The sequence below is a fragment of the Podospora anserina genome, chromosome 2, assembly GCF_000226545.1.
Source record: "Podospora anserina S mat+ genomic DNA chromosome 2, supercontig 2".
NCBI lineage: Eukaryota > Fungi > Ascomycota > Sordariomycetes > Sordariales > Podosporaceae > Podospora > Podospora anserina.
Window position 1 is genome coordinate 3,951,394 of NW_001914858.1, and position 12,823 is coordinate 3,964,216.

At 53.2% G+C, this 12,823-nt stretch overlaps 3 protein-coding genes across 3 annotated transcripts; 1 reads left to right on the forward strand and 2 right to left on the reverse strand.

Moving 5' to 3' along the window:
* On the reverse strand, positions 1 to 2,793 carry PODANS_2_11380 (uncharacterized protein; the record flags this gene model as incomplete). The annotated part of the gene is made up of 1 exon (XM_001911916.1): positions 1 to 2,793. A coding segment is annotated over one exon (2,793 nt), but the record flags the coding sequence as incomplete, so codon positions are not given.
* A 943-nt stretch (positions 2,794 to 3,736) lies between these two features.
* On the reverse strand, positions 3,737 to 5,198 carry PODANS_2_11390 (uncharacterized protein; the record flags this gene model as incomplete). Its single annotated transcript, XM_001911917.1, has 3 exons — positions 3,737 to 4,992; positions 5,050 to 5,106; positions 5,165 to 5,198. 3 exons carry the CDS (start codon positions 5,196 to 5,198, stop codon positions 3,737 to 3,739), a joined length of 1,347 nt encoding a protein of 448 aa, XP_001911952.1.
* An 874-nt stretch (positions 5,199 to 6,072) lies between these two features.
* PODANS_2_11400 (uncharacterized protein) lies at positions 6,073 to 10,456 on the forward strand (the record flags this gene model as incomplete). Its single annotated transcript, XM_001911918.1, has 3 exons — positions 6,073 to 6,165; positions 6,238 to 6,579; positions 6,632 to 10,456. Coding segments are annotated over 3 exons (4,260 nt in total), but the record flags the coding sequence as incomplete, so codon positions are not given.
* Between the last annotated feature and the right edge of the window lie 2,367 nt (positions 10,457 to 12,823).

A 12,823-nucleotide genomic window follows, 5' to 3' on the forward strand; every position in this document is an offset into this window, starting at 1 on the left:
CGGGGAGGGGGTGCCGAATGAGTCCGAGTCTGAGGGTGGGGGTGGTGGTGTCATGTATTGGCCTGACATGAAGGTACTAATTTCTTCGGGGGGGATGGGGATGGTCTCGAGTTCGGAGTCGTTGAAGTCGAGGTCGGAGGAGGAGTTGGCGTCTGGGGGGGAGTGTTGGTGGAGGGTGATGTTGGAGGGATCCCAGAGGTGCTGTTCGGGGGGGAGGTGAGTGGTCGCTTGACTGATGGCGTGGGCGCCGTGAGAGGGGGATAGGTTTTGTGAGGAAGGGAGCTCAGGGCCGAATAGAATGGGGTACTGCTCTGATAGGGGAAGGGCATTGAATGAGGCTGGGTTTGGGGGGGCAGAGTTGGGGGGTGAGGACCAGATGGTGTCGAGGTGGTTGTCGTGGTTGATGACGTCGGCTAGGGCTGGGGGAGGGGGGGACTGAAGAGGAGGAGGAGGAGGAGGAGGAGGAGGAGGTGGTGGTGGTGCTGGACGGAGAACAACAGTGATTTGGGGGCTGTCGATTTCCATTTTGTCATCCTCGAACTCCTCCCAGCCTTCGTCGTCAAACTCTTCCGACTCAGCGTCGTAGCCTTCGTCTTCGCCCGTGTTATGGTCTGGGTCAATGATTTCCATCTCCACGTCCATATCCTTATCCACGCTCTCGGCCATGTCCTGGTCCATGTTAGTGTCCCTATCATCGTCTATGTTCCCAGGCGCAGCCTCAACGACCTGATCGTTCACAACCCCAACATCCTCCAGCCTGGGCAGCTTCGTGGCCCTAGGCGGAGACTCCGACTCATCACTAGACACCACCGTAGCCGCCGCCATAGCAGCCTTCATCCTGAACAGAACCTGCCGGTGAATCTCAGCCGTCTCCTCCTTCCAGTCCACCTTCGGATCCGGCACCTTGATCTTAAACTTCTTCCCCTTAAACCCCATAGCCGTAATGTTATACACATCCTCCAACTTCCTCCTCGCCAACCTATACATATCCATCCCCTTGTTCACCCTCTCCTTCCTCGCCATCTCCCTCTCTTCTTCCTTGATCATCTCCTCCCTCTCCTCGTCCGTCAACTCCTTCCACCTCACCTTCCTCGCATGCTTGGGCTGCCACATCCCCCTCTCAAAGGGCACATTCCCGCACTCCCCGTTGACAATCTCATTCTCGTGCAACCCCGCCACTCGTTCCAGCCCAGTCTTTTCCTCCTCGTCCTCATCACTCATGTACATCTCCTCCAAACTCGGCACCAGATTATCCCCAGTCTCGTAGTCGACATGTCCATACGTCATCATCCCAAACAAACACTCCCACCCGCACATCGCCCCCAGCCCCCTCCTCCCCCCCTCCATAACAACCAGCTCCTCCGGCCTCATGAGAATCTCGGTCCCCCCCCTCTCCCACCCCTCAAACTGCCCGACCCCCATGTCATAAATCTGCACCCCCATCACCGGCTCCCCACTCCATATCTCCCTATTCTTCGGCGGCACGTCATACCTCAGCTTCAGCTGATGTATCCCCGCCTCGGTGGTGTACCCCTTCCTCCTCAAAAACTTCCACAGCGGACTCAGCCCCCTCTGCCCCATAAACAACCTCGCCAGAACAGTCGACCCCGGCCCAAAGACGGGATCGTTGAACAAGAGGACCAACTTTACAAAAAACAGCTGGAAGCGGTACAGATCATCGTCGGTGAGGAAGCTCTCGTTGCAAAAGAGGGTGAGTCTCATCCTGTTGGTAGGGCACTCTAACACCAGCCAGATCTTTTGGAGGGTGGCGTCCGTTTCCGGGAGCGTGCGATGACCGTGTCTGGCGAGGACGGCGAGCATGTCACGCACGCGGGCCTCCCTCTGCACCACGTGCTGCAGCCAGAGAAGGCCTGGTACAAGACGGGTTTTGCTCCCGTCGCAATTGACGTGCATGTCGTCTTCCCCCAGACAGGCCTGGCCCGGTCGGGGGAGGGAGATTTCGTGGTCGGAGCGGGTGCACTTTCGGCCGAGGGGGTCGGGGATGAACCAGTGGGCGTAGACGGGGGACGAGTAGATCCTCGAGGCCACGGGGGCCATGTGCCGGGACCAGGCAAAGACAAACTTGCGCATGTTGTGGTTGAGGGTGTTGTGGAAGCCGCGGTGGAGGGCGTGGAGGTTGACGAGGTCTTTGGGGCGGAGGTGCTTGCAGACTTCGATGAGGAGCTCGGGGGTCGTGCAGAGGGTTGACAGCAGGTCGATGGTCGGTTTGGGACGTTTGGGGGCCCGTTGTGCCTTTTGCCAGGTTTTGATCGATTGCTTCAGGGAGAGGAAACGTTCCCTCGCGATGGCGCGGTATTCCCTCTGCAGCAAGGGGTTGTTGTTCTCGAGGCCGTGCTCGATCAGCTGTGACTCCCAGGTGGCTTCAAACTCCTCTTCGTTCTTGCCAAGGACGGCTGCCTCATCTTCGGACTCTTCCTCGTCAGAGGAGGCGAATTCCTTGGGACGGCCGTGGTAGACGAGCCGGACTCTGTCGGAAAGGTTAGAGACGGTAGGGATGATTCTCCCGTTGGCAACAACCGAGCGAGCCTCCTCCTCCCAGCGGGTCATGTGGAGGACGATGGAAGGGACATCGGGCCGGATACCAAGGGCCTCGATCTCTTCCTCTGTTCTCTCTTCGCGAGCGACAACGTTGTCGAAATAGATCCGCTGGGCCTCATTTTGCGGGTTGGCGATGAGGTCGTCCAGATCCCAGTCGTCATCGTCATCGTCAAAGAAATCCAAATCCTGTATGTCATCAACCCAGTCGTTGTCTTCGAGGTCGATGGCACTCATGGCGAGGTGGAGGAGGGACAGTCGTCTTGTCTGTGGTCTTTGGTCGTGGTAGGCGAACTTTTGGAATGCCTTCGGGGTCTTTGTCAAAGCAGTTGTAACAGTGAGAAAATGTGAATGGAGACAAGGTCATTAATTGCAGAAAAGACGAGATGATTTGTAGTTTTTTAACTGAATATTTCTGTGGGCTGGCGGCGGTGTGGTCGACATGCATGTCTATTCACAGCTATTGTCAATGGTCAACAATAGGAGCTCTCAAGAACAATAGGAGCAGCTTATGCGTCACGAGCCCACCCACCACCAGGCACCCGGCTCATAGCCAACCAACTTCCAGCTCTTATCTCTCTCTACAATAAGAGTTCAGCTCTTGTCTAAAGAGACCTATTCAACCCGATAAAACAGAAGTCACAAGTAATTACACCGCAAAGAAGAAACCTGGAAAAAAACAATAGGGCCCAGAAAGTACATTCTAGGAAAACACTACTACTAGCTTGCCGTCTGCGGCGTGAACACATACAAAAGAAACAGGAAACATGCCATAGCCTCCGACTCCTTTTCTACAACCAAGAAGAGGAAGAGGAAGAGGAATAGTACGAGGTTGGACGAAAATGCCACCGTGAATAACCATGCTGCTGTCGCTCACACTTCAAAAAGTTTTACCACCCCGAGTCTGTCGCTTGCCCTCGCCGGATTGCTGCGCGTTCCTGACCAGCTCCAGATACTCATCGTACACAGCCTTGGGCCGGGGACGGTCGCTGTCCTCGCTGCTGCCTTGAGACGATGTGTCGTCGCGAATCTCCAAGTCCGCCATGGGCAATTGCTGAGATACACTCTGGTTGTTCCTCTTGTGCCTGAGGACAGTGCTCTGGTCGCTTTCCTCCTGCTTCACCTTCACGCCGCCGGGCTCGCCGTGTTTTCTCTTGATGCCTTTCTTGAGCCCTCCTTCCTAGGGGATAGATGTTCCGTCGGCGCTCCCCATTTCGTTCATCTCCATCTCCTGGTTCGGCGGCGAGATGATGCTCTTGGTCGGCTGCCAGATCTGCAGCAAGTTGTCCTCGGCCGCGCTGCAGACGAGCCAGGGGATGTTTTTGTTCCAGCTAAAGTCGGCCAGATGGTTAGTGTGGCCGCCGTGCATGAACAGAAGCTCCGGCGGTCCATCCTCAGCCTCCTCGGGTGTTTGCTCGTCACCAATAAGGCTGATATCCCAGAGGATAATCCGGCGGTCGTAGCCTCCACTGCCGAGGATGGCGTGGTCGATTGGGTTCCAGGCCAGAGAGGTAACCGCGTCGTTGTGGCCCTCGAGCGTGTGGATCTTGCCGGCCTTGAGGTTTCGGAGATCCCAGATACCAATTGTCTTGTCAGCCGAGGCGGTGGCAACGAGGTAGTTGACCTTGGGGTTCCAGGCGATGGCATTGATGGCATCGCTGTGGCCATCGCGGGCAACGGCAGCCGCCTTGGTGCTGTCAGCGGTGCGGATGTCAATGACTTGCATCGTCACATCGTCTGATACGGTGCCGATCCAGGACGGGGTGATTGGGTTGTACTGGACATCGTTGACGACATGGCTGTGGTGGGTGTACTTGCGCCAAGGCCTCACCTTCTTGTCAGTGCCGCTGTACGAGTTCAAATCCCAAACCATGACGGTATTGTCTTCGCTACCGGTCGCCAACCAGCCAGGCTTGTCTGGGCTCCAGTCCAGACCGAAACCTTCCTGCGTGTGACCAATGCACTCGAGCTGGGGATTGGGGGTTCCCGTTGGCTGCAAGCTGTGCTTGGTCCGATCGAAAATGAGCACCCTCCCGTCGACAGCGAGCGTGGCGATGATGTCGGGATTTTGAGGTTGGTATCGCGCCTTGTTGACTTCGCCCGGGTGATCGATCTTTTGCGTAATCGTCATCTTGATCACATGCGGCTCGCCAGATCCGCCCAAGTTTCCATGTCCGCCAATCTCGCCGCGGTCCTCATCGTAGTCGCGAGCGCTAGGCTTGACCGGCTTTGGCACCTCGACGTCGGCGATCTGAAGGTAGTTTGGCTTGCCCTCTGCAGTATGTGTTCCCAGAAGCAGGCGATGGGTCGTGTAATTCTTGTCTGGAACGTCCTTAACGTCGGGGAACCACTGGGTGGTCAGTGTCGGCCACTCCAACGCTGTGCTGAGGATCATGCTGTAGAGGAATGGACTGTTCTTCTTCCAGACCTTGTACTCTGCCGCAAAAGTTAGCCGCTGCCAAGTCTCGCGAGCTCAACCAGGAGAACACCTACCCTCGTTGATGAGTTTTTGCTGCATTTTCTCGTCCTCGTCCTCTTCCTCCATATTGACTGCAAAGGTTGTTAGTGTCTCTCGCGGCGGAGTTGGTGGGCATATATAGCGACATACCGTCCACGTCGTTGACAACCTCGGTGGGAGCCATGGTGGTGATTGCGCTCCTGCAGTCCGCAGATCAGAGATTTGGAGTCTTGAATCGCAGAAAGGCAGGCCGAAGCAGTGAACGAGATGGTTCTTTGAATTGAAAGAAACCAGTCGCGATTGGAACAGAGGTGTTGTTATCTGGAGTCAGAAAAAGAAGCTTCTGTTTAGTTGCCATGAAACTTTCTGTACAGAATGAATTCGAAGCAAGGCCACCGCCATCGACTTTCTCAACGCGACGCGACCACGCGACGTTTAATTGATTTGCGCAAAGCCTTGGGAGTAAAGAGCTTGGGTCTCCAGAAGGTCTGTGCTCGCACAGTTAGAGTACCTAGGTACCTGGGTACTTTGCGGTGGGGGCGAGGGGCATTGTGGCTTCGGCCAGTCAGTCACCGGCCATTCGTCGTTTCACAGCCTCACTGTAGCCCGAGGACAACTGCAAGCAGCACCGTCAGTTTTACACCTCTCCAAACTTAACTCAACCAATCCTCAACGTCTAACCCTTCCAAATACGCATATCAGGCACTCAAGCCCCCCTTGCCTATCGCACATCTCCAGGAATATCCCAGTATCCTTTGGCTACAAGTTACGACAAAAGCATCTTCTCTGGGACAGACAGCTACTTTCCTCTTGTTTTCTTTCGCCGCCGCTGCGCATCTTACTCTGTACCACTACAAAGCGTGCGACTCCCGCCAAAAGAAGACCGACCGTTTTTATTTAGTGTCGGCATCACCTTCAACGACGACCTCGGCTACCACTTCTACGACTAGCTTTCTGCAACAGATTGCGCCTTGTTGAGCGCTTGCCGGCAGGATGGGGTGAGTATTCCATCCGCATATCTCTCGGCCTCAGCATGCGACTGACAGACATGATCCAGTGTTCCCAAGTTTTTCAGATGGCTCTCTGAGCGTTACCCGGCGATATCGCAACTCATTGCCGAGAATCGAATTCCCGAGTTCGACTGCCTCTACGTGCGCCAGCCTTCTCGAGTCGGGAGACTATACCCATGTTGTGCCAGTCGCTAATATGTTGGTGATTTTCAGTTGGATATGAATGGTATCATTCATAATTGTACCCACAAGGACTCGGATGATGTTCAGCAGGCCCGTATTAGCGAAGAACAAATGTTCATCGCTATATTCAACTATATAGAACATCTCTTCGGTAAGATCAAACCGAAGACGCTGTTCTTCATGGCCATCGATGGTGTCGCCCCGCGCGCCAAAATGAACCAACAGCGTGCTCGTCGCTTCAGAACTGCTTTGGACGCTGAGAGGGCCCGTGATAAGGCCATTCAGGAGGGCAAAGAGTTGCCCAAGGAGCCACCGTTCGACTCCAATTGCATCACGCCAGGTATGTTGCTGCCACCAGACGTCTGGTTTTCGGTCTGCTGACCTTGACACAGGAACTGAGTTCATGGCCAAGCTTACCCAGCAGCTCAAGTACTTCATCAACAAGAAGGTGTCTGAAGACAAGGACTGGCAGGGTCCCGAGATTGTCCTGTCAGGGCACGAGGTCCCTGGTGAGGGTGAGCACAAGATCATGGAGTACATCCGCAACGCACGCGCGCAACCGGACTACAACCCCAACGTCCGCCACTGCTTGTACGGCCTCGATGCCGATCTCATCATGTTGGGTCTCCTGAGCCATGACCCACACTTCTGCCTCCTCCGAGAAGAGGTTCAGTTTGGCCGCGTCAAGGACCAGCACAAGGTTAAGGAGTTGGAGCATCAAAACTTTTACCTGATGCATCTCTGCATAGTTCGAGAGTACTTGGAGCTGGAGTTCCAAGAGCTCAAAGTACCGGGCGCAATCCCCATGCCGTTCGATATGGAAAAGGTCATTGATGACTTCATCTTGATGGCCTTCTTTGTGGGCAACGATTTCTTGCCCAATCTTCCTCGCTTTCACATCAACGAGGGTGCGTTGGCCACCATGTTCAAGATTTACAAGGAGGTACTTCGAAAGTGTGATGGATACATCAATGAAAATGGCAGAGTGAATCTCAAGAGGCTAGCCATTCTCTTGGAGGAGCTTGGGAGAGAAGAGTACCGGTTCTTTGAGCATGAAAACGAAGATGCCGGCTGGCTGCGGGGCAAGAAGATGCTTGAACATGACGAGGCCGAGATTGCCAGGGCTCGTGTCAAGGGCAAGCTGATCATCAGCTCAGATCAAAAGACGCTGTGGAAGACAAAGATTCGAAAGTTTCTGACCAACCGGAATTCGCAAACTCTTGATCTCGGCACCGGCCTAAATGCGGCCGACCGCAAGTTCGTCCAGGATCTGGCTGATGCTGCGCACATTGAGTGGGCTACCAAGGAGGACGACGATGGACGTCGTCACCTTATCCTGACCTTCCCTGTGAGAGACGACGAAGACGAGGAGGACGAGGAAGCGCAGTCGGCATCTCTTCGCATTGTGAAGAAGTACGACAGTGCCCAAGTTCTCGACCTGACAGGTGCCGATGCCCAGTCCGCCATGGAGGCCAAGTACAAGCAAAAGTTCCAAGAGTGGAAGGACGGCTACTACAAGGACAAGTTCCCCGAGTGGGCCGAGGGGAAGCACGAAGATGAGTTGCGCAAGCTCGCAGAAAACTACGTTCAAGGTCTTCAGTGGGTGCTCTTCTACTACTATCGTGGAATTGCGTCGTGGCCGTGGTTCTACCGCTATCACTACTCCCCTCTGGTCTCAGATGTCGTCAAGGGTTTGGGTGCAGACCTCAACTTCACCCTGGGCCAGCCGTTCAGGCCGAACGAACAGCTCATGGGTGTCTTGCCCGACCGCAGTAAAAGCATCGTGCCTACCGTATACTGGCCCCTCATGACGGACAAGGACTCGCCCATCATCGATTTCTATCCCCGGGATTTCGAGCTCGACATGAACGGAAAGAAGATGGACTGGGAGGCCGTCGTCAAGATCCCCTTCATTGACGAAAAGCGCCTCCTCGACGCCATGGCTCCCAAAAACGATCTTCTTTCCGACGAGGAGAAGGCACGCAACGACTTCGGTGTGGCCCTCAAGTTTACGTATTCTCCAGATGTCGATTTTGAGTATGCCTCATCCTTGGTGGATGTTTTCCCGCACATCCCTCACTGTCACTGTGTCGAAAACATCTTTGATCTTCCTCCGGTCGAAGGTCTTGAGTACCGCGCCGGCCTCACCGATGGCGCTCTGTTGAATGCCGAGGCTTTGGCTGGATTCCCATCTCTCGCCACCCTGCCTTATACGGCTAGCCTTGGCTTCCATGGAGTTAATGTGTTCAAGCAAGACAGCCGCAACGAAAGCATGGTGGTGAACCTCATCGGCACCGAGATGAGAACCAAGGTCGAGAGTGCCAAGGTCAAGCTTGGACAGCGCTGCTTTGTTGGTTATCCTTTCCTCCAGGAGGCCAAGATTGTTGGGGTATCTGATGAACTCTTCGACTATGTCCTCGACGGAAACGGTCAGGTGGCCACCCTTCACCATGGCCATCGTGAAATCGAAGAGTTTGGCAAGAAGGCCAACAAGATTGAGAACTTTTACAGCAAGCGTATGGGTATCTTGATTGGCCCTGTCGAGTCCCTGGTCAGGGTCCAAATGTTGAAGGGTCTGATCAAGACCGACGAGGGCGCGACAATCAAGGAGTACGGCGACATCCCGGGCATGGAGACGGACTATGCTTCTCAGATCATTGTCGACGAGGTTGCCAACGAGGACGAGCGCTTTATCGAAAAGGCCGCCTTGCCGCTTGAGGAAGAGTTCCCCGTCAAATCGATAGGTTTCTTCTTGGGCGACTTCAACTATGGTCAGCCATTGGAAGTATCTGGCTACACCAACGGAAAGCTTCAGGTCTGGCTTGCCACCCTTGAAAGCCGGGAGCCTGACTTTGCGAAGCGCATCATTTACGAGTCGGAGCGGGGCAACTCTTACATGCCATCCTACATGGTCGCCAAGCAGCTCGACTTGCACCCCTTGGCGCTCAGCAAGATCACCTCATCTTACTTTGTCAAGACGGTTGGTGATCTTCGCGTGAACTTGGGTCTCAACCTCAAATTTGAGGGTAAGAAGCAGAAGGTGCTCGGGTACTCTCGCAAGTCTCAGACCGGTTGGGAGTTCAGTAGTGCTGCCGTGCACCTGATTGTTCAGTACATGACCAACTTCCCCGACTTTTTCGCCGGTGTCAAGAGGAACCCTTCGGGCGCCGAGTTGAAGGAAACCGATCTCTGGAGTGACCCTAATCTGGCCACAGCCCGGGTCAAGGAAATCGGTGCCTGGCTCAAGACGCTCAAGACCAACTCGATGGAGCGCGTCCCTCTTGATGCCGAGCAGCTGGACTCTGAGGTCGTCATGAGGATTGCTGCGGAGGCTGACAGTCTCAAGCTCAGCGCTATTCCTACTGTTCCCAAGAAGATGAATGGCGTGCCCAGGAATGCGCTTTTGAGGCCCGACGATGCCGAACATCGCCTGGGCAACCAGCACTTCGCCTTGGGAGACCGCGTGGTGTACGTTGCCCGCACCGGCAAGGTCCCCATCGCCTTCCGCGGCACTGTGGTTGGTATCAGCCGCACCCCCACGGCCAAGTTGTTGGATGTCGTCTTTGACGTCACGTTCATGAGCGGCACTACTCTCGGTGGCCGCTGTCCGCCGTTCCGCGGGCAGACTGTGCCGTCTACTACCCTTCTCAACCTTACCGGACGGCAGGTTGTTGCCGGTTCCAAGAACCAGCTCGCTCGCCAGCCCGTCACACCATCAGTTACCACCTTGACTACTCATGGCGGGTATCACATGCACCAGGGCAAGCGTCTGCAAGATGCCGGTGCTCCTTCTCAAGCTGCTTGGGGACGGGGTGGACGGGGTGGTCGCGGCGGTGGCAGAGGTGGGTACGGTGGACCCAGCCAGGACGGCAGCAATGGTTCTGCTTCTGCTCCGCCGATGTATGGGGCTGTTCCGCCCCCTTCCAGCCTTGATGCTCCTAGGGGAGGAAGAGCGCGCGGACGTGGTCGCGGCAATGGTGGTCAGAGGGGAGGGCAACAGCACAACAACCTTGCCTTCCGCCCTGCGCCTCAGCAGCAGCAGCAGCAGCAGCAGCAGCAGGTTGATGGTCAGAATGGAGAAAATTCACGTGGAGGCCGTGGCGGGAGAGGTGGCTTTAGAGGAACGCCTTATGCTGGCCGGGGCAGAGGTGGTCCTCGTGGTGGCGCTAGAGGTGGCCAGGGTCAGGGTCAGGGTCAGCAGCAGCAGCAGCAGCAACAAAGCGTGGCGATTCCTCCTTCCGCGAGCTAGATGTTCTCGGGGGGCTATCCCTGAGCTTAACGTTACCACGGATCTAATGGGTTTGGGGCGGGCACCTCATGAATGACGATGACGATGACATACATCAAGGCCTGGCTGGGTTTGGTTTGGACTTGGAACAATGGACAGGTTGGGGAAATGGTTTCCGGCTATATGGTTCTGGGTTCAAAAAAATGTCTAGAGGGCGGGTATGGATTGTCATCAGGGTCAGCGCGGAATTTCTGTTGTTGAATTGGTATGGTGTATGGGTATATATCAACAAGCGTATAGTAGTTGATGATTGAGTATTGTCTTGTTGAAGCAGCGCTGTAGGGATTAGAAATTGGAGTAGCCATTGTGCAACGAGGTGTCAAGTTCAAAATGTGGTCCAAATCTCAATCAGAAGCCCACCCTCTGATGGCACACACCTCTCGACGAAACCGCCAACACAGAGGTTGCATAAGACGGGTGGTTTTACAGTCTTGGACATTTAGCATGTCACCATGATATTATGAAAGCCTGTCGTACACTCACTACCTTTCGATTGAAAGAAAAGCTGGTTTGTTTGCACAACTGTGTTAAAGGGCAATTCCTCAGTATTTTCAATGGTATCGTTATGTCTCGATATACACTGTTTTCTATAATTTTACCACCTCATCCATCAAGTATTTAAACCCCCGTCCCCCCCGACCCTCCCATTGGACTTCTTTCCCTCATCATCAGCATCATCATCATCATCATCATCATCATCTCCATTCACCACCAGCCAAAACAACCAAGTAAGTCAACCCCACCAACTAACCAACCCAACTCCTACAAAATGCCTTCCCCCACCATCGTAACAACCCCTTCCCCTCTGCGACCACTGCCTCCGTTCAGCAGTGGGAACATCCCCCTTCTGCTACTACAACACCCGGCTCGGGTGCGGCAGCTTGGGGTGTGAGCACGAGTGCTTTAAGTGGAAGAAAATGCCGGTTTTTGAGCCGGAGAGAAAAAAGAAGAAGGGGGGTGAGGATGAGGATACAAAGAAGAAGAAGAAGAAGAAGGGGGGTGAAGAAAACAACAAGAAGAAGAGGGACGGCAAGATTGAGAGCCTTGGATGGTGTGGTATATGAAGTTTGATTAAGATGGATTTGACTACCCTCCCTTGCCATAGGTGAGTTTTTGCAAGATACACAGTTGGAGGGAAGAGGTAAGTCAGCCAGGACGTGATGATTCTTTCTCTCCCTGGGGGAGAGAGGGGTGTGTAGATGCCCTGGATGATGATTAGCTAATATGATAGGGTTTTTTTTTTTGGTTTTTTTTTGCAAACCCAAACTAATTAATCTTTTGAATTTGTGTGATAATAATAATAATAATAATAATAATAATAATGATAATAATGATAATAATGATAATAATCGTGATGATGTATGTGACCTTCCATTGTTAACAGAATTACCTTTTCAGTACGCGACGCAAGGATCCAATCGATCGCTTGAAATTGTGCAGAATAATTGTGATGATGTGAACTTGTTATCTTGACCTTTTCCTTAGAAAGAGTCGAAATAAAGATGGCATTTGTATTAATATTGTGATGTGACTTTTGGGATTATAATAGCATTTGGGAGAAAGAATGGTTGATATATAGCTGTATAGAAACAATCTAGCTAGCTAGGTGGTATTGTATAAATCATGGCATATTTAAACGCTGGTTGCCTGGGTGTGATGAGGGGCAGGCATCACCACATATACATATACATATACATATATATATATATATATACATACATACCACTGGGGCAAGCAAGCATTGACAGCCACTCTTGTAGTTTTTGATGGCGATCACGCTGGTATCGTGCAGCTGTCCGTCCGTCCTGCCCTGCCGGCCGTGCGACGCTTGGGTTGAACGAGAGAATATACCAAGTTACGTCCACATACATATATATATATATATACTTTGCAAATTGGAGACTCTTGCTTTTCAGCTTGGGAAAAAGAAATTATTATTGATACAGTTGTTCGCCAAAATTTAAATAAAAAGTTACTGTTTTACCAACCCGAGAAGAAAAATATAGTACCATGCTCATCTCCACCAGGGAGATAGATTATCGTGTGTCCTTTCCCTAACAATCGATCATTCTTGTGTTATCCACTCACCTCGCACATCATACATTCCGAGTGCTCACCTGTTCGTTCCTGACAATCTTGTTTGTTACTCCCAGCGCCAAATTTTCTCCCCCTTCTTGAACCTGTCAGTGTAAACGCCCCTGCTCCTCTCCCGGCGTTGAACCCGCCCTTTGGGAGAGAAGTCGATGTCGTCGTGCTCATCGTAGTAGTAGTAGTCAGAGTAGTCGTACCCTTCTTCAAAGTGTTCCTCAAGGTCAGTAGCTGTGTACC